The sequence below is a fragment of the Ochotona curzoniae genome, unplaced genomic scaffold (genome assembly GCF_017591425.1).
Source record: "Ochotona curzoniae isolate NIBS_2020 unplaced genomic scaffold, NIBS_Ocur_1.0 scaffold_3208, whole genome shotgun sequence".
Lineage (NCBI taxonomy): Eukaryota > Metazoa > Chordata > Mammalia > Lagomorpha > Ochotonidae > Ochotona > Ochotona curzoniae.
In genome coordinates, this window is record NW_024467106.1 from 27,963,245 (window position 1) to 27,984,272 (window position 21,028).

At 51.0% G+C, this 21,028-nt stretch overlaps 1 protein-coding gene across 1 annotated transcript in view; it reads left to right on the top strand.

Moving 5' to 3' along the window:
• The first annotated feature begins 457 nt into the window (after positions 1–457).
• Positions 458–21,028, top strand: part of GABBR2 (gamma-aminobutyric acid type B receptor subunit 2) — a 326,347-nt gene continuing 305,776 nt past the window's right edge. The window contains exon 1 of the mRNA XM_040962792.1: positions 458–937. Within this exon, the coding sequence (XP_040818726.1) occupies positions 614–937 (324 nt within the window). The 5' untranslated portion in view covers positions 458–613. The remainder of the gene's footprint in view (positions 938–21,028) is intronic.

Consider the following 21,028-nt stretch of genomic DNA (forward strand, 5'->3'; position numbering starts at 1 on the left):
CCAATAATCCGCGGATAGCAGCACCAGCCCGGCAGAGGGCCTGGGGCACCGGTGTGCGTGTGCCGGGAGGACGGCCCTCTTCACTGCCGCCGCAGCGCCTCCCCCTCCCCTGGCGCGCACGGCCCGTCCCCGTCCCTGGAGGCGGCCCGAGCTGCCGCGGAGCAGCCTCGCCTTCGCCTCCCGCGTTTCCTGCCGCCCGCCCTCCCCCGGCCGGGCTCCAGGGGCTGCCGCCGTGCAGCTCCGGCAGGGATATCGGTTCAGAGCGCACACGGGGGCGGGCGGAGGCGGCCCGGTGCGGGGTGGCCGCGCTGAGAGAGGCGCGCGGAGACACCGGCCCCCTCTCCGCGTTTGCTCGCTCGTTCCCCGCCTCCCGCACTCCTCTCGCTCCCACCCCTTTCCCGGCGTGATTGATCCGTCACGGGCGCCGCCGCAGCTGCTGCTGCTGCCGCCGCCGCGGCCGTTCGGAGCCGAGCAGGAGCCTGAGCCGGAGCTCGGAGTCGGAGCCCAGCCGGCGCCATTGCGCGGGCGCCGCGGGGAGAGCCTAGTACGGGGCGGCGGGCCGGGCCAGGCCATGCGGGCCGAGTGAGCCGGCGCCCGCAGTCCGCGGCGCGGCATGGCTTCCCCGTGGAGCTCCGGGCAGCCCGGGCCGCCGCCACCGCCGCCGCCGCCGCCACCCGCGCGCCTGCTGCTGCTCCTGCTACTGCCGCTGTTGCTAGCGCTGGCGCCCGGGGCCTGGGGCTGGGCGCGGGGCGCCCCTCGGCCGCCGCCCAGCAGCCCGCCGCTCTCCATCATGGGCCTCATGCCGCTTACCAAGGAGGTGGCCAAGGGCAGCATTGGGCGCGGGGTGCTGCCCGCTGTGGAACTGGCCATCGAGCAGATCCGCAACGAGTCACTATTGCGCCCCTACTTCCTCGACCTGCGGCTCTACGACACGGAGGTGAGTGTCCGGTCGTCCGTGCCGTCGGGACTCCTGGGGGCCCTAAGACAGGTTTGCTGGCTGGAGGCTAGCTCCTGCCCGCGGCTGACCTGCCGATGCCCGTGCTCGCCAAGGAGCCCGCTTCTCAGGGTCCTGTTGGGCTTGGCTGACAGCTGGTACCAGAATTTGCATAGCACCCCCTCGGTTGGGTTTGTGTTGTATATATGTGTTGGGTGGGTGGAGTGAGGGTGATACGCAGGCTGGGGTCTCCTTTGACCAGGGAAGTAGCACGGGGGAAGCTAGGGAGCTGGACCCCCACAAAGGCCTGCAATGGGTCTCCTCTGCCCAAGAGCCACTCCTGGGCTATAGGGTGCCAGATGGGAGGAATAGGCGCAATGACTGTGAACTGGGTCACCTGGGGCTGAAAGGGCAGCGGGCTTGCCTCCTCGATGCCCTGGCAAAGTGAAAATGCTCTTTGAGGTCTGGAGGGCTCTGGGACCCAAGGGGCCAGAGCGCGCAGCAGGGCTGGGCATGTGGCGCGCCCCGGTAGCTCAAGCCCTGCACGGCGCGGGCAGGTGTGAGGCTTCAGGGCTCTGCAACGAGGTTTGCCCGGTGTGGCCGGCACTGCTGGTAGCCTGAGAGATTTTAGGAAGAGCCCTCGCCCTCTCCGCCTTCGGCTCGTTGCTCAGGGAGTGCCCTGGCAGCTCTGGCCCGGAATGAACGCGGAGCGGTGGTGTCCGGCTGCGTCGCTGCTGCTGGCCAGGCGGCCGCAGGTGCAGTTTCTCCAGGACACAGACTTGAAGCATCCTAGTGGCCCCAGCAGGGACTTGGTGGTGAGCGCGGCGGTGGGCTTACCCTCCCGGCCTCCTTCTTGGAGCCTAGCCAGAGAACCCAGAGCTTTCCATCCCAAGGTGTTCCTCCCCACTCTCTAGGCTTGGTTTCCGCGAGGGAGCCTCGGCTGGACATTCTGCCGACTAGCCCAGGGGCTGGAGGAGTGAGTGCCCGCCCGCCGCGCAAGGTCGGGCTTTGGAGGTTTTCCGCGCTGAGGGAGCCGCTGAGCTCCGGTCGCAGCTTCTGAGACACGACCTGAAGGGGGCAGTGATTTCCTGTGCAGTCCGCTCAGTTGGCGCCTCTTCCATCGCGCCAAGCCCCAGCTGAGGCGCAGGGATTGACCCCGGCTCTGGGGGGCGCCGGGGGAGGGGGCGGCTCTCTCGGCGCGCTCCTGGTGATGCTCAGGTGCACACTTCTTGGGAAGGAGGAGGGTCGCGTGACCTCACCGCAGGCCTCGGGTCTGTCGGGGTCCGACCCTCTTTCTGTCCCCGGAGAAAGAGGCAGAATGGAGACGGTGGCTTATTCTCCGCCTCCCCCGCTCCGCGATGAACTAGCCTGCTGCTCTGCGCTGTAAATAAAAGGTGAAGAAGGAACCAGTGGCGGTTGGCAAAGGGGCGTGCAGACCGAGAGGTGTCCCCTGCCTCCGGGAGGATGCTAGCTAGGTGGCTGTGCTGGGCCAACTCGGAGTGAAGTCATTTCCGAATGACATTCCCAGCACCCTGGCCTTTGCCTGAGGGTTGTAAGTTCTCTGGGGGGTATGTGTCCAACACACCTACTTGAGGCTGCGGGCCGTGCCTCCCGGACACTCCTTCTCCCCAGCTCCCTTATACATTCCTATGGCAAGGAGGCCAGAGAGCCACTTTGTTGGAGACCCACGTTTACAGACAGAGCAGCCCTGCTTGCATCATCGCCAAGTGTTGTCAGCTGCACAGTGTTTCCAGCATCCCTTTCACGGTACCCAGACGTGGCTGTGTGCGTTGAAGCCCTTACATTTTAGTTGTTTCAAGTGTGTCTCGATGACTTTCTGAGAGGGTCTGAAAGGAGGAAGCTGCCAGCAGGCTCTTCTGCCCACAGCTACCACCGTCCCCCTCCCTCTTGGATATTTAGGAAATGCTGGGAAGGAAGACAAGAGAATGTGTCAGCTGTGTACAAGGAGAGCCCTGCATCTCCAGCTTTTTAGAAGGCCGTGGAGTGAGGGCGTTGGGGCTCATGGGGCCTGATTTCTAGACAGAAACTGATTGCATTTCCCCCACCCCCGGGGGTGACCTTGAGCCAGGTAGCTAATCTCTCTAAGCCCGAGTGTCTGAATCTGAAGAAATGGGATGTGCTATGGGCACCACCGAGTGCCAGTGCGAGGCTTAGGAGAGCTAATTGGCCAGATGGGAAGGTGTCTTTAGCGGCCAGCCTGTCTGGCATGCTGTAAGCACTCAGCCAATGCTCCCTGCCCCCTTTCCTTCATCTTCATTCCTTGCGGATGCGCAGGTCAGATGTTGTGGCATTGAAAAGTGATCAAGTGGCCATGTCCAAAATGTTCTTTCTCCTACTTGATTTTGGGTTCTCCTGGAGAGTCATTGAAGTTATTGCCAGATGAGAAAAACAGAATTCTGGCTAATGGTCAGTTGTGTTGACTTCTGCCATGAGACATCAGCATTGGGATAATGCCTAGGTGATTATATGTATGTATGTATTTATGTATTTATATGTATGTATGTATTTATGTATATTCTGAGTTGGAATGAAAGAAGAATCAGTCTAAGGAATTTCCAGAAAATGTTAGAGTGATCTGAAAAGGGCTGGTAGCTGGTAGCCTGTGTTTGGGCCTGGTAACTCAGATGGGCCACACACCATGGGTATAAGTGTGCTTTTTCAACTGCTTGCCGGCTGGGACATTGTAGACTTGAGAGCCAGGTGGATGTGGTGAAGGGAGGATGGTGAGTTTTGTTGACATTTGCTGTTTGTCAATGGCTGTAGTGGCCGGTTGTCCCCACATTCTATAAGGAGATGGACATTTCACATGTATTTGTCCAGGACCCCTCTCAACTCCAATTAGAACAGCAAGGACCTTTCAAAGCCAACTCAGCGCCATGTGTTTGTAAAAGCAAACTATCCCAATAGATACCTGTTCATTAAATCCGTGCTTCCCAGAAATGACATCACATCACTTCAGCAAGGGTGCTTCCCAATGCCTGGGGAAAATGGAATTAAAGGATCAATTTATTTTGCTGCAAAATGTTTTGAAATCCATGCATAGTTTTTTTCCCCCCATAATGTACATCTTTCATGTGCTTTCTGAAGACCCTACACAGTTCCAGGGAAGATTTTCATATGCATATCCAAGTATCAAAGCAAACACAGCCGAAAATATTCTTCAAGGAAGAACCAGAAACTATATCGAAGCATGGGAGTTACTATATGAAGACCCTGGGCTAAAATGGTTACTGCATCTTGAGTTTTATATTTTAGTTACAAACTTTCCATGAGCCAAGGAAAAAAGATAAACACGATGGATCTTATTGCTTTTGTGTTTGATTAAAAAGATGAAAGTACATTTTTTTTAAAGCTTCATAGGAAATTCAGAAATGCTCTGCACAAATAAAATAGTGACTAAGGGTGTTTGGCAAGTAGTTCAAACATCACTAGGGAAGCCTGCCTCCTATAGCCGAGTGTCTGGGTTCAGATCCCATGTCTGCTTCCGATCCAGCTTTCGGTGAATGTGCTCCCTGGGAGACAGAAGATGATGGCTCCCGGTATTTGAGTCCCTGGAAACCATATGGGAGACCTTGTATGAGTTTCAGGCTCCTGGTTTGGCCTGGCCCAGCCCTAAGTGTTGTGGGCTTTTAGGGCCTGAACCAGCAAATGGAAGAGACAGTGGTGTCTGTCTTTGTGTTTCTGCCTTTCAAATAAAACTAATTTTTCAAAACTTCTGTCCTGACTTTTTAAAATTAAGCAATGAGTTTATAAAACCATTGATTTTGGTGATTTGATTAGTGCTCATTGTAGAACAATTGAAAATTAAAGTAGCAGAAAGAAGAACAATAATTGCCTATAATCCGCCTAAACAAAATCATTTTTAAAATAACTGTTTCCTTTCAGCTGCATTTATGGACTAGAGATCTTTGTATGCTCTTTTATATTTTGTGACCTTTGGTTAACATTACATTTTGGGTATTTTCCCACTCTCAACTTCTCTTTATAAAGATGATTTTTCATGTCTGTCAGTTGTTCTGTGAGGGTACTTTACATAATTCATGGAAAATGGAGCTAAAAAAATTAAACTTATTTTGGTGCAAAACAAGTAGAAAATCATGGAGCTAGGAAGGGTCTTCGATAATTTGTGAAAAACACATGTGATGAAAAACATATGCATGAATTAAAGAAAAAATCTGTAGCAAAATAGACTCACCTTCTCCTCTCACTTTCTCCACTAACTCTTTGAAGTTCTCTTGTATTCCCATGCATGCACCGTAAGGCAGGAGCTGGGAACGCAATCCATGTCTCTCATGTGGACAGCAGGAACACAGTCATTTCAGCCATTGCCTGGTGCCTCCCAGCATGTGCTTTAGTGGGAAGCTGGAATCAGGAGCCTAGAATGGAACAGAGACACTCTAATATGGGATGTTACCATCTTACCCAGCATCCTCACCACTAAGCCAAACACCTGCCCTCCCTTGTTACAGTGCAAAAGAACACAATCTGGGTGCGCAGCTCTTGGGATGCCATCCTGATGCAGGGATTCAGCTTAGGAAATCCAGTGCTTGGTGGCTGTGACTTAGTCAATGATAGTGAAGTGGTTGTGTAGTTCTATACACATAAACCACAGGCTGCCTGTACACTCTAAAAGGGTGAATGTTACAGTATATGACCTATGTCTCAAAATGGTTCTTATTAACAAGAAGTTACGATGTGGGCTCTTTCAGGATCAGGCTCATGTCTTTGGGATTAAAGCTGCATTATTCACAGCAGGGTACTAGACCCTTAGTGAATGTGATGCTCCCTTATGGTGGTGGTTGCCAGGGAAGAAGCACATTTTCCCAAGAAAACTCTGGGGTGTACTGTGGTGTTAGCCATCTTCATTACCATAGCGTAGCATCTGAGGCAGGCTATTGTCTCAAGACAAGAGGTTGTCTTTGGTTTATGGTCCTGGAGGTGCAAGATTGAACCTGCTAATAGCCTTCTTGCTGGTAGAGGCCCAAGGGGGCACAGGCAGGGGAGAGGGAGGGAGAGGAAGGGAGAGAGAGACAGAGAGAGAGAAAGAGAGAGAGAGAGAGAGAGAAAGGGTATTTTCTCTTCCTCTTTTTAAAAAGATTTTTATTTTTATTGGAAAGGCAGATCAGATTTATGGAGAGGGAGAGTCAGAAAGAAAAATATTCTGTCTGTTGGTTCACTCCCTAAATGGCTGTAATAGCCAGAGCTGAGCAGATATGAAGCCAAGAGCTAGGAGCCTCCTCTGGGTCTCCTACATGAATGTAGGGTGCAAAGGTCCTGGACCAAACTCTACTGCTCTCCCAAGCCACAACCATAGAGCTGGAAAGGAAGTGGAGCTGTAGGGACATGCCGGGATCCTGGAGCATGGAAAGTGAGGATTTAGCCACTGAGTCATCATGCCAGGCCCTTCTCGCTCTCTCTTTTTTATTTAGATTTATTTATTTTGTTTGGAAAGTCAGATATACAGAGAGGAGGAGAGACAGAGAGGAAGATCTTCTGTCCGATGATTCACTCCCCAAGTGACCACAACGGTTGGTGCTGCACCAATCCGAAGCCGGGGAACCAGAAACCTCTTCTGGGTCTCCCACGTGGGTGCAGCATCCCAAGGCTTTGGGCTGTCCTCGACTGCTTTCCCAGGCCACAAGCAGGGAGCTGGATGGGAAGTGGAGCTGCTGGGATTAGAACCGGTGCCCATATGGGATCCCAGGGCGTTCAAGGTGAGGACTTTAGGCACTAGGCCACACCGCTGGGCCCTTCTCTCTCTCTCTTACACACATGAAAACTCTACCCTAATCACTTCCCTAACACTACCTCTGTGCATCCTAGTCCCCATTTTCCCAACTCCACACAGTGAAGATTGAAATTCAGCACAGGAAACCTAGGGGACCACCTGAGCTATATTGAAACTATAGCAGCTGCATTCAGGCCTGGTGGCATCCAGGAGCTCAGATGATGTTTTCCTCACTGCCTCTTGGCTCCCCTGTGGGACAGGCTCTCCCCATGTGGTAGTACAGATGGCCTCTGGCAACTCCAGGCTGCTACACTCCCAGTTTAGAAACTCCAGTAAGAAAAATGTTCCTTTCCCAACTGTTTCAGCAGAAGTCCTGAGCTCAGAGCTCATTGGCTTGAATGGGTTTATGTGTTCCTTCCAGGGCCAATCATGAGACTGATGACACAGGTCTGGGACATTAGCTGAATCAGGATGGGAGAGGAAGAGACTTCTTCTGTGTGCAAAGCTTGGGGAAGGGGGGTTTCTCCAGGGAGCTCAGAGGCTGTTAAAGGGCTGTGGCTTTGGGGTGGGTCTGATCACATAGTCCCAAAGGCAGGTACTTGGGGAAGGCTGTGACAAAGAAAGACACAGTGGATGCTGGGGACATGAAGAAAAAGGGAGGGATCATGTCTAAATCAAAAAAGTGTTCTTGAAGAAGGGGACGTCAAGAAGGACGTCAAGGGGGATTTTGCTAGGGGGAAAAAGTTCATGGAAAATACCTGCTATGAAAAAACTGTGGATCTAAACTCCACCCCACTCCCTGCCTTTTTTTTTTTTTTTTCACTAAAAAGAATCAGTTTCATTATCCGAATTTTTGAAGTGCATCCATAAGAGAGGCAACTGTTCTGGGAAAATGGAGGTGGGGTCCCTGGAAGGGTCCCAAAGATCAAAGGATGGAATGTGTGTGGAGGAGTGCAGCCTTGGTCTTACATGGATGAGGGTTTGTGTTGCTAACTGGAGATGACCTTGAATCCCACACTGAGAAGGTTGAACTTCAATCTGGACTGTGAGAGGCCACGGGAGCATTGGAACCTGGGTGTGACATGACCAAGGCTGGTAGGAATGCAGAGGCTGTGATGAGGGTAGCATGAGCCTGGGCACCAAGAAATGGGGAGGACATGAATGAAGTAGTTTCCAAGGCCTGACTGGATATGGAGAGGCAGAAGGGGTTGTGGGCAGTGGAAAGCTCAGACCTGGCAGGGAAAGGGAGGCCACAGAGAGGGAACCAGGGGGTGAGAGAAGAGTCACTGTATTGCTTGTACTCTGGGGGACAAGAAGAGTGTGTCCTGACAGGGCTTCAGCTGGTCAACCTTTCTCTTCAGCCTTTCTGCCTCTCAGATCCCAAGCAGGTGCTGTTACTTGGACTGAGCTCTGCCCTCAGGTCAGGAGGCCTGAGTCTGTGTCCTCATTTGTGCACCACTTTGCCAGCCTAGTAACTTTGGTCAAATCTGTTTGCCTCAGTAACCCCATCAATAAAACTAATAGTCTTATAGGGTGGGAGAGGAGGCAAGGTGAAGGCCCAGGTCAGCCGAGTGACTCCAAGATTCACTTTGTTATTTTTGTGCAGCTGAGGATGATCTCACTGACCTCGTAGATGTTCCCAGGCACCAAGCAGTGTGCTTTCCTCTGATTCTGCATTGCTGAGAAGTGATGTTGATATGTGAGGGTGCAGACATGGAACCTGTATGAAAGTGTCTGCCAGCACAGTTTTGCTTCCCTCTTGGGTCACAGCCATGCTGGGTGCTTTCTTCCACTCTGGCTTTAGTTCTGTGAGGGCAGAAGTCCTGACTCAGTCCGAGGGCCTTCCTGGGCTTGCTAGGCAGTGGGTTGGTGGGACTTCAGGAAGAAGAGGAGTAGAGCGAGTAAGCCTGCTTTCTGGCTGGGACTGTTTTCCTCTGTCATCACCCTTCCTCACTATAGGACCTGGGTGACTTCCTGTATCAGGATGAAGTTGGCTGCTGAACCGTAGCCACCTTCTGTTGTTCTGACCAGCACCAAGCACTGAGCTCCCAATCTGAGGGTAATGCATTGGCCAGGTCTGGCCCTGCTACACAAACCCAGCCCCACCTTCTCTATCCCCAGGTTCCTTTGCAAAGGGGACAGTGGGGGTAGTGGGTGCAAGGTACAGTAGGAATCTGTGTAGTCATTGGTGTTTAGCCCAGATATTAGCAAGCTGACTGTCTTTCAGGGCCTACTTCTTATGTTTGACCTTCCCTTCTTATAGACACAGTGACATTAGCTTCTCTCTCTCTCTGTCTGCTTAAAACATGTTTTGCTTGAAGAAGAAAGAGAGAAACATCTTCCAACATCCGATTCAATCTCCAAATTTCCACAGTAGCCATGGTGGGAGCAGGCCAGAGCCAGAAACCTGGAATTCAGTCTGGGTCTCCCAGGTGGCTAGCAGTGTCACAGGCATTTGGGCCATCACCTGCTGCCTCCCAGGGTACAGATCAGCAGGGAAACTTGAACCAGAAGCGGAGCCAAGACTTGAACCCAGGCACTCCACGTAGGCTTCTTTATACAGAGATCTGAGATCTCCAATAAACAAGTAAGCAGGTGGGAGGCTAAGAGAGAAGTGCTAAACAAATACGTATACAGGGTTTATGCCTTTTATTAGTTGGAGTGAACCAGGCTATGCTTTTTAACACACCTGGAATGCATGTGTGTTGCTTAGCATGGTCAAGTTCATAGTGGTCAGTATGTGTACGAGGCCCTCTTGGGGCCTCTCCTCAGCAGGAATCCAGGCTGTTCTGTGTTTTGTCTATAAGAAGATGGGGACTGGAAGGAGTACATGGGGAAGTCATACTGAATGTTTCAGCCTCTTCATTGGAAGTGATGCATCTTTGTCTATTCATACCACATTAGCTGCAAATAATCTGTTGGTCAACCCATCTTCAAGAGGCTGTGAATGCAGAGGGGTGTGTGAATCTCAGGGACACCTCACTTCTGGAAGAAGATGATAGCATGGACTGACAGGGGTCTGAGGTCTTGGAGACTACACTAGTGAAAGACCAAAGCATGGGTAGGGACTGACTCAGGCAGGATGCTGTTGATGACTGTGGCTCTTTCAATCCTACCCAATATCCCTCTATAGGATGACCTTCCCTCTGGGGTTTCCCATTGGACTGGCCAAGACTTTCTGGGAGCCAGGCCTCTTCCTTAGCCAACTCTGCTTCTCCTTACCCAACACAGTAGCAGAGCGCCTGTGTTTGAGTCCTGGCTCCAATTCTGATTCCAGTTTTCTGCTAATGCACGCCTGGAGAGGCATCAGGTGACGATGGCTGTAGTATTTGGTTCCTGTCACCCACGTGAGAGACTCAACACTGAATTCCAGACTCCTGGCTTTGGCCTGGCTCAGCCATGGCTATGACGGGTCTGTTCATGATGGGTGCCCTCATTCTGCACACACTGATGAGAGAACTTTCAGCCAGATCCTCTTCTCTAAGCCCTGGGATCCAGAGGCAGGTGGGACAGGGCACCTCCCTTGGAAAGTTGCCTGACTAGCAGACAGTCAAGATAGATGGGAGCAATCACATGCTGCTTAATCCAACCACAATGGGGTCGGTGCAGGGAAGGTGTTCCCTTTTCAAGACACCTGCTGGGTGTCTCCCACAAATTGTTTGGGAGTAAAATGTACCTGGTTTCTTATCTCTTACTTTTTTGGGTTATGTATTTGGTTCTAGGAAAGTGAGAAAATTAAATGGCACAGTTTGCCCAATAAGCAGCTGCCTGGCATCTGCTACTTTGTTTCTTCCTTGCTCTCTCTGGTTATGTAACTACACACACAGTGAGGCCGGTGACATGCCTTCCTCCCTAGCCCTGGTTTGCCGGGTGTGAACAGGTGTTCTAGGCTGCTGCTGTGGGCATGGGAGCCCCAGAGCGGTTGGAAGTTTGGATTCCAGTATTGGGTGAGCTGCTGAGCGTGGAGAAGTGAACTGCAGAATGGGTGTGGAGTTTCTACCCAGTTGCTAGCACTAAGAGGGCAGGCTGTGTGTGTATGTGTGTGTGTGGCTCCATCACAGTACCTCCCCACCTACTTGCCAGGCACTGTCTCAGGGACAGTCCCAGAACAAGAGTGCACTACATATTTACCTAACAAACAGATCTTCCAGCCTGGACTCTAGCTCTATAGTTCTAAGAAGAATGATGGGCACAGTTTTAACAAGTGAAGGAAATACTTTGTATGCCAGGCCATGTAGGGGTGAGCTTGCCCCTTGCTCTTTATTCATTCTTTTAAATTATTATTTGGTGTGCTTTGTGGGGCATGAAAAGGGGAAAGGGCACTTGTTGGGTGTTCCAGTACGAGCTCACATGCAAAGTTGATGTCATTCTTTTCTTTACTGACAAACACACACAGCATCCTCCGACATATGCCTGAAGCTAGGGAAACAATGATTTCTAGCATCTGAAGGGCAGTATGGTCTTGGAGGTTGGGTGACTGGAGCAGTATGCCAGGGGGCAGGTGGAGGACTTAGGAATCAGGCTCTGCTCTCCTGCCCTTCTTCCACTTCCAGAATGCAAGGAGAGCCAGCTCAGGCAGCCCTGGACTCGGGTCCTAGGAGTAGAGTTGGAAAGAACCAAACCAAGACATCCATCTGGGTGAGTCCAGTGGTCCAAAGGCAGGTGTAACCAGGATGAACCAAAAGATGCCCTGAAGTCCCCCTGACCCAACTTCTTCTAGGCTCCCTATTCCTGAGCCAGAAGCTTCTCTTGTTTATTTTTCCCCAGTCGGAACTGACTTGGGGACTGGATGAGCCCAGCTGGTTAGAATCACTCAGAAAGTAACAGTGAACTGGTTAAGGAGCTGGAGCTAAAGAGTAATGATTCTTGCCCAGAAAATGCCCGTGGGTGTTGTGGTACCCTTTGATGCCTGCAAGGCATTCTTTTAGCCAGTTTTCTACTGTTCTGGTCTTAGTGGATGACCTGTGTTGCTGGGAGCATGGAGTGTCATGGTCATCCAGAAAATTAGTGCTAAATCTAAAGTATTGAGTACACGGACTCATCCATTTCCATCAGGGTCTGTATTCCACGGCTGCTGACTGAATCCAACCCCTCCCCTGCCACTTGGCAGGGATGCCATCCGTCACTGTTTGCTGCTCTTACGGTGCAGGGTCAGGAGGTAGCACAGAGAAAATGATATTTTCATGCTCTGAGAGTGAACCACTTGACTTTGTTCCGAGAGATCTGATGCTGGAAGCAGCAGCCATAGTTGTGATAATCATTGCTTTATTACCCAGGTTGGTTTGTTTCTAGAATACCCATTCACTGAAGTTTTTCTGAACATGCCAGCATCATTTGAAGGATTTAACTACCGGATGGGGACCTCACTCTGCACCTCTGACCAAAGCCTGTGTGAATGCCTCCACCCAGCCTTGACTTTGATGGAAGGGAGGGTCAGCTTAGTCCATCCCTGCCCACTTGTTCCCTAGGGCCCAGCTGAGCCTTCCCAGCTCCTTGCTGAACTCCGGGAATTCTAGAGGCATTGGGAAACCCCTGGAGAGCTTCTTGTCTTGTTGCCATAAACCAAGGAAAGGCAATGGGAACATGCAGTTCCAAGTGAGCTGCTGAAGCAAAGAAGAATCAATCGCCGCCTTCCTCGGGGCTCAGTGCGTGTTGGTTCCTGGGTCAAGTGCTGGGCCTCATTCATTTGTTGAATCGTTGTGACGTTCTGATGAGGCACTACTGCTATCATCAACATTTTCAGATGAGGCTTACAGAGGTTAACTGATTTATTCAACGTTGCGACCAAACAAGTGGCGAGTGGGGAACCTAAGTCTGGCTGACTTTGACCTCTCCACTTACATGACGTGAACCTGTATCTTCATACAGTTAGGTATTGTGCTCCGTAGAGACAAGTGGCTGCTTTTATCAGTAGCGGGTATACTGCCTTCCTTCTGAGAATTTCACCCCACCGCTTGCCTCTCACTCTAATTCAGCCCCACCCTCCTCTATTTCCCTGTCCACCCACTCAGTCACACACTGCCAGCTCCATACACACTGGGTGTCTGTCTGCATACCTGGCACACGCAGAATCCCTCTGGATGCCAGCGTGCCTGGGGAATTTGTCTTTTGTGGAACTTGCTCTCTCCTCTTGTGTTAATGGGGTGTCCGTGTTGGTGTCTGGGTATCACTCCTGGCAGAGCCTCTCCTAGGCTTCTTCCTTTGGATTGGCAGGCTAGGCTTGCAGAACATCAGCAAAGAGCCAGGCCTTCGGCTGGTTGCAGGGCATATCGAGATGAGCTTAATGTAGCCATACAAGTGAGGAGGTTGACCAGCATGAGACGTGTGACAGCACAAGTGGGTCTGGGGTTGATGTTGGGGCTGTCTCCAGATGTCCTGCCTATACTCACAGAACCAGAGTGTAGTTCCAGGAATGGTCCCCACAGTCTGGCCAGGCAGTCTCACTGCTTGATCCTCTGCAGGGACAGATCATTGTCCTGGGATGGGAGCAAAATTTCTCCCCTGGCTTTGGAGGCTCTCTGGGGTCTCTGCTGAGTAAGCTTTCAGTGTTAACTGCTAAGCACTTGTGCCTGCTGCTCATGTTACAGGCCTAGCCACATGGTCCTTTACACCTTTTGAGTGAGTAAGCTCTTCTTTGCAGAGGACCTTTGCACAAGCTATTTCTGTGGCTTTTTTTTTTAATTAATTGCTTTTCTTCATTCTTTAGGTTCTAGCTCATGTTCTCAATCCTCCTTGATGAGAAAAAAAAATCTGGTCCTACTTTCTCCAAGAACCACAAATTTTGCAGTCCTAGTGCTTATCCCAGTGGCAATACAGTGAGAAGGAGCCCACTTGGTTTTACTGTTAACACTCTATTATGATGCATGTGAGAATGCACAGTGCTATAAAGTTGCACTGGCTTGCAATTCAGTGGGAGACAGTGTGTTAGAGGCCAACATAGAGTATTCGAATTCTGTCTGAGCCTCATGAGCTGGGTTTTCTAAATTAAGGGGTGTTTTTAAGTCCCATCTGTTTCTGGAAGGATGATGGCTGAGCTGAGGAAACTTGGTTATGGGTCCATATCTCCTGCCCTTTGGGGCTGGGCTGCTGTCTCTAGGCAAGTTCTAAAAGCTCTGTATTGTCACTGCTTGTGATCATCTACCGCCTTACCTGCTTGCGAGCTGGGCTGGCCCATGTGTACAGGCTCATCAATGGCTTTACACCTGCTGTGTCCCAGCACCTGGGACCAAGCCTGCAGGTTTCTTGGGAATGTTTGTGCACAAATGGGGAGGACTCTCTGGCCAGAACACCTTGTACAGACGCTGGCAAATGCATTGTTGCATGAGTGATATGAAACACAATGGAAATACAACTATTTTGGATAAGGTAACAGCTAGGAGTCTGAACAGAGATGAGAGAGATGACAGTTTGCATCAGGGAGGAATGGGCTGTGCCACTTGGGCTCAGGCTTGGAAGGTGAGACAGAGGTCCTGGTAGCCTTGAGTGCTGACAACATGTTTTGCTTTAGGGCCCAGATATGCATCTGTGATGTTAGAGGCAGAGTGGTTTGTTGCAAAGAGCATTGGACTTGACATTGGTGACTGGTCTGTGGTGGATGATCTTGGAGTAGATGTTAACTCTTCTGATCCCGAGTTTTATCACTGATAAAGTGGGAATACTAATGCCTTCCTTGCTTCTTCAGGGAGTTATTATTAGTTGAGAGAGAGAGAGAAAGAGAGAAATTATGTGAAGAGCTTGAAAAAGAGATTTAGATATGCCTGAAACTAAGCACAAAGAATAATTTATTCTGGGTCATCCTCTTAGGACCTTTAATGGGTCCAATCACATCTTTATCCAAGATGCAGAGATGTCGTTCATATGAGTGACTCCTTTAACTTCCTAATGAAGGAGACGCTGGCATGTGATTTTAACATACCACAAAGCAGTTCTGCAGGGGGCTGATGGCTGGTGACCTAACAGGCTGTCTCCCAGAAGCATCTGGGATGAGAGTCATTAAAGCATCTTTCTCACAACTGTCAGGTGTCTTCAGGAGCTGGCTGTCAGTGTTTGGCAGGTGTCAGATGCAAGATCATCTACAGACTAGTGGAATGAGGGTGCCAGTGCAGAAACTCGGGGACATGGGAGTTAGTGAGACTGTGTGCTGGCAGCAGGGATTTGGGATCCAGCCAAGCAATGGGAGTCCTATCCTCAAATCACAGGGGTCTGTAGGTTGAGTAGCTGGGACAGTCTAGCCCATCACCTGGGCCAGGCTAGTGCACTAGGCATGGTAACAGTAGCTTGAATGCCTGCATTGAGTTCATGATTTGTGCTTTCTCCAGCAAGAGCTTCAGTCTCTTCCAGCAGATGTATGAGTCTTTGGTGGGAATGGCAGAGTTCTGGGCCAGGCTGCTGGCACATGATGAGTCTGGATAGAGAGGTTTGGGGTTCCTGGGGAGCCAGGCAGCTGCTGCATCCACAGGAAAATGGCAGCCAGGCTCCGGGAGGATGGGTGTTTGAGGTTGGCAGTTGGTTGGCAGGGCTCAGCTCCGGCTGTGCCCAGTTCTCTGTACAATCCAGACCTGGCAACACTAATGCCAGCCTGTGGCTCCACAGAGGAGAAAGAAAATGACAGGTGTTCCCTCAGACCTCTATGTGCTGGGCACAGCTGTTGCACAGGCACTGGGGAAGCAGCAGGATGTGGTGCAGTGGGCCTGGTCACTTGTGAGTTTGCTTTCAGTCCTGCTGGGTGACCTTGTACTCTTGCCCTTGCACCTTTCCCTCTGGTGGGTGGAAGACAGCCACAGCTGTTGGGAGAATGAAGTAAGGTAACATGCAGGGAGTGGGAGCACAGCAGATGTTCAGCTGGCATGCCAGAAGGATGTTGTTGAGGCAAGACCCTCCTAGACTATGGGCAAAAGTTGTGACAGAAGGCTGTAGAAGCAGCCCCTTAGGGCTAGTGCTTCTGACATTGCAAGGATGAGCATGTTCATGGGGTTTTATGTTTTAAGATATAGTTTGGTTTATTTGAGCAGAGTGATGGAGTACAGGTGGGAGAAACCTTTTATCCATTGGTCCACTCCCCAAATGGCCACAACAACCAAATCTGAGTAAGGCTGAAGCCAGGAACCAGGGGCTCCACCCAGGTCTCCCATGTTGGTGGCAGGGGCTCAAGCACTTGGGCCACCTTCCCAGATGCTTTAACAGGGAGCTGATTTGGAAGCAGAGCAGTCGGCACTCAAACTAACACTCATGGAATGCTAGCATCACAGGCAGTGGCTTAACTTGCTGTGCCACAATACCAGCTTCTGTGGTGCTTCAGTGAGAGTCACTTGAATGGTGTTTTTCTCATGTAGAATGCAAGTAAGTGTTGAGTTCTAGGAAGGGGACGTGGCCAGAACACAGTCCTGAGCTCTGGGCTGACTTGGTATTCAGACCATGTGCTTGGTTGGAGAAGTATGGTATTCTGAGGCTCAGTGACCATTATGCTAACATGGGGATCCTTGGGGCCTGGGAGACACAGCCCCGGTTCAGTTTGGGCCCAGCATAGTCCTGGAGGAGGTTTGTGTCCCAACCCCAGGTCTGGGTTCCAATATGGGTCCAGCTGCAGGTAATCAAAGCTGGATGCTGGGCTTGGCTCGGGCGCATCCAGAGATGGGCAGCGGAGGAATACTCACCAGTTTCTCTGCATGGGCCCACCGGGGGTCCTAGAGATGCTTTCCTAGGAGAAAGGCTGGACTGTCTCACATATCTTTTCCAAACATTCAGGGAATGTGTCCTGATTGGCATCTGTCCCATAAACTGCTGTGAGGTCAGATTCTCATTGAATTGTTATGAAGGGTTTCTGAATGGTACACTTGGAAACCACAGTCAACCTATCCCAGAACACAGCATGGCCCTCTTGTTGTTGAGCAATTTTTAAGATTTATATAGCAGGGGTCCAGCACAATGGCTCAATTGGTTAATCCTCCCTGTCAAATGCTAGATTCCCATTTGGGTGCCAGTTCATGTGCTAGCTGTTTCACTTCCAATCCAGTTCCCTGCCTGTGGCCTGGGAAAGCAGTGAAGGATAGCCTTGGGACCCTGCACCCAAGTGGGAGACCCAGAGGAGGCTCTTGGCTCCTGGCTTCACATCGGCTCAGCTTGGCCATTGCAACCGCTTGGGGAGTGAACATCTTTCTCTCTGTCTCTCCTTCTCTCTGTAAGTCTGCCTTTCTGAGAAAAATAAATAGATCTTTTTTAAAAAAAAAAGAAGACGACGACTTACTCAACTGGATGAGAGCAGGAGTCTTACCTGGGAGGGATCTTAAAGCTCACATGATGTCGGGTCTGGAGGTGGACATGACATGCAATCAGCTTTGCCTGTCTCCTGATGGCTTTCCTGATGAGATCCCATGGGTAGCTGAGAGCCGAAGGTGAGCACGGTGAGGTCAAGGTGAGGTGGAAAGCCAAGTCACCAGACTCTAATCACAGTGTTCTTGGCATCATCCACACTGCGCCAGTCAAACTGCAGTCTAGGTTGATGGGGTCTGGTGTCTGCTGTCCCATCTGAGGTTTAAAGGATTCAGGCAGACCACCAAGGAGCACCCACCAGGGCTGTTCCCCAAGGCCCTTGGGTCTAGCCCCTGAGAGAGTGGAAGAGTTACAGATGGTGCAGTGTTCAGACATGCTGTTAGCCTCCTGATGAGAAAATACTTCCTGTCACAGTTGCCTAAGCACCCTGGGAGAAAGACTACTGCGGGTGGTGGAGGCAGGGGCTCAGGAAAGCCTGAGTCTAGTGGCCTAGTGTCTGTATCCCAGGTCACCAGTCACTGGCCGTGTGGAGCATGCTGTGCTCCCTCCGGGGACAAACAGGGAGCACCTGCTACATCCCAGGTTCAGAGCAGTATCTGGACATGACTTGGATGTGCTCCCTCCCTTACAGAATTCATAGGCTAAGGTGGGCAATTCACATGTGGGCAGGTGTCCCTGGGAGGGACACACCCTTCAGCTTTGTCTGTCCCAGGGAGCTCATCTTTATAATGGGGTGATTATCATCACACTTACTTCATCGCATCATTATAAAATCAAATCCCATGAGGATTTGCTGATCATTTCAACCACTGCCTGATGTGGAGGAAGTGCCATCCATGTGTCCTGTGTCAAAGAAAATGAGTGCTGCAGGGCAGATGTTCGTGTCCCAGGGCAGGGCCACCAGCCAGGGCTGTGGAGCTCAAAGGGGGCAGAGATGCATTGTCTCTAGGTGAGCCTAGGGAAGGCCATCCACAGCTGGTGAACTTGAAGTTGACCTTGAAGGTGGCAGATGGAAGATATGAAAAGAATCCTGGGGAAGAGAAACTGCCCATGTGAGTGTGGAGAGGTGGGACTTCGCAGGGCAGACACTGAACTGTTCAGATGTGGCTGGCATGCAGTAGGGACTGAGGAAAGAGAAGCTGTGGACACAGCAGAAGCTGTGAGACAAGCTTCATTTTTAATCACTCACTGCTAGCCAAGGGCCTCTGCCATGTCCTGGCTCCTAAACTTGCTGTTAGTATTGGCTAATGCTGAAGTTCCATCCTAGGTTCCCAGGGCACCTCCAGAGATACCACCAGGGGCTAGGCCCCGGGGAATGCACATGGATTAGGCAGACTGGGTGGGAAGTCCTGGCTCTGTCATTTCCTAGGGGGTAGCCTTGGACAAGACCTGCCACTCAGCTCCCTGGCTTTGCATGGGGTCCCTGAGGCTGGGATGAAGAGAAGCGCCCTCCCCACAGCCAGGTTGGTTTGATGTCACTTAGCCCTGAGAGCGAGGCTGCCAGGACGCCATTCTAATTTTAACAGTCAAAATGACTCAGGGTCTGAAGAAGGCCTGGGAAGGATCTTAAAACTCACACGATGTTGGGTCTGGAGGTGGACGTGACATGCAATCAGCTTTGCCTGTCTCCTGATGGCTTTCCTGATGAGGCCAAGGGTAGTGGGGTTCTAGGCTGAAATTGCAGCCACAGAAGCTCAGCATGGGGAGGGAGCAAGGGACTGGGGTCCCTGGCATGGAGTCACAGAAGTCCAGTGCTGGCTTCCCTGGTTCATGGGCAACCATCTGGCTGCAGACCAAGTTCTCCTTTTGGACGTGGGGCGGGCCACACATTGTGCTGGTCTGTGGGGCCCTGTCTCTGTCTGCTCCAGGGCGGGATATCCAGCCAGGGTTAGATGCCACCTGGGTGCAGGGGCTAGATTTGGAGATAGTAGTGTCCAGGGGTCGCTGTCTGTCCTTCTGGATTCAAGTGATTAATCAGCTCATCTTGCAAGCCAGCGGTGAGCTCCTGCCTCCCAGCTGGGACAACAAATGGCTTTCCTTTAGAGACCTGCCAGCTTCCAGCCGGCTACAGATCACTTCTTCTCTGGGCACAGGATGATGGGCCGTTCCTGAAACACATTTGGATGGGAGCGATTCTGAACACAGCGGCACAGTGGCTTTCTCACGACCACTGATAAGGGAGTCGATGCATAAAGACTAAATTGGATTTTTTTTAAATCAGAAAGGACTCAGTTCTGGGTGTTTAGCGAAAGAGTTATATTGGCTTTTGCGGGGAGCTGGAAGGAAGGGGATGATGTGTTCAGAATGCAGGCTAGAGTGTTGGGAATCACTGACCTTGGTCTTTCTATGGAACTCTGAGCTCTCTGCCTCAGCTTCTTCTCCTGTAAAATGGGGCCAAGACACCTGTTGTGACCAATCCCTCAAGGTGATTTTATGTTCCCGTCAGGTTAGGGCACGGGAAAGTCCTTGATCCAAGCCAAGATAGGAACATCTGGGATTCAGTATTTCTGTGTGAACTGCATGGTGGGAGTTGTCTGAAAAGAGAAGTCATGAAAATGGTCTTGTGGCACATCAGGTTAAGCTACTGCCTGCGGTGCTGGCCTCCTATATGAGCATCACACTGAAACCCAATCCAGCTCTCTGATAATGCACCATGGAAAGCAGTGGGGGGTAGACCAAGTGCTTGACTCCCTGCCACTCAAAGGGGAGGCCTGGGTGGAATTCCAGGCTCCTGACTCTCCCAGACATTGTGGCTACTGTGGAGTGAACCAACAGATGCAAGATCTCTCTCCTCTCTATGCCTCGGACAACTGCCTTTCAAATACATTAATAAATCATTTTCAGAATGAAATGAAGAGAGAAGTGACCAAAACTATGGAAGGATCATGTGGTGAAAATGGTGGAGGTTGAAGTTGGTCTTATTTGGGTTTTAAGGAGAACCAAAATGGCAGATGTAAAGACTAAGTCAGCTCTTCTTTTTTTTTTTTTTAAGATTTATTTTTAAAGTCTTTATTGGAAAGTCAGACATCCAGAGAGGAGGAGAGACAGAGAGGAATATCTTCCATCCATCAATTCACTTTCCAAGCAGCTGTAACAAACTGGAACTGTGCAGATCCAAAGCCAGGAGCCATGAGCTTCTTCTGGGTCTCCCACATGGGGTGCAGGGTCCCACGACTTTGGGCTCTCCTCAACTGCTTTCCCAGGCCGCGAGCAGGGAGCTGAGTGGGAACTGGGTCCTCTAGGATTAGAACCGGGTGCCCACATGGGATCCTGCACATGTGAAGCAAGGATTTAGCTGCTAAGCTAACGCACTGGGCCCTTCTTTTTGTTAAAAAATATTTATTTATTTTTATTTGAAATGCAGATTTACAGAGAAAGAAAGAGAGACAGGGAAAGAAGGTGTTCCATCTGCTGGCTCACTCCCCAAATGGCCACAATGGACAGAGTTGAGCTAGTCCAGAGCCAGGAGATTCTTCTGAGTCTTTCACATGGGCGCAGGGTCTTGAGGCTTTGGGCCGTCCTCTACTGCTTTCCCAAGCCACAAGCAGGCAGCTGGATTGGAAGTGGAATAGCCAGGCTTTGACCTGGCACCCCCATGGGATTAATACCCTCCCTGGTATCACAGGTGGAGTATTAGTTTTCTATGGCACCATGCTGGTCCCAACTTCTCTTGTTTTTAAGTCGCGGTTTACTCTTCAGGGCAGTAGATTCCAGCTGGGCAGTTGGAATTTTTTTATCCTAAGTTGGAAGTCAAAATGTCAGTGGAGATTTAAGACCCACAAGAACAAACAAATGCATCGGGAGAAGGTTTGCTTACATGGTTTAGAGGTGTGTGAGCAGCCTGCACATGAGCGATCAGATCTCTATGTGGTGTTTGTCATGTCACAGCAGCCTAAGAGTGTCGTGAAGAACATCACAGCATCCCAAGCCCCTGCCATTCAGCACATAGAGACATCCAGGAAGGAGTGTCTTGAGGGTCGAGGTGGCTCTCTGCTGGCACAGCAGTGTCTCTCTCTCTCGGGTCCAGCACTGCCTGTCTGGGGCTATGCAAGAACCTCTAAAACCCATGTGAGGTG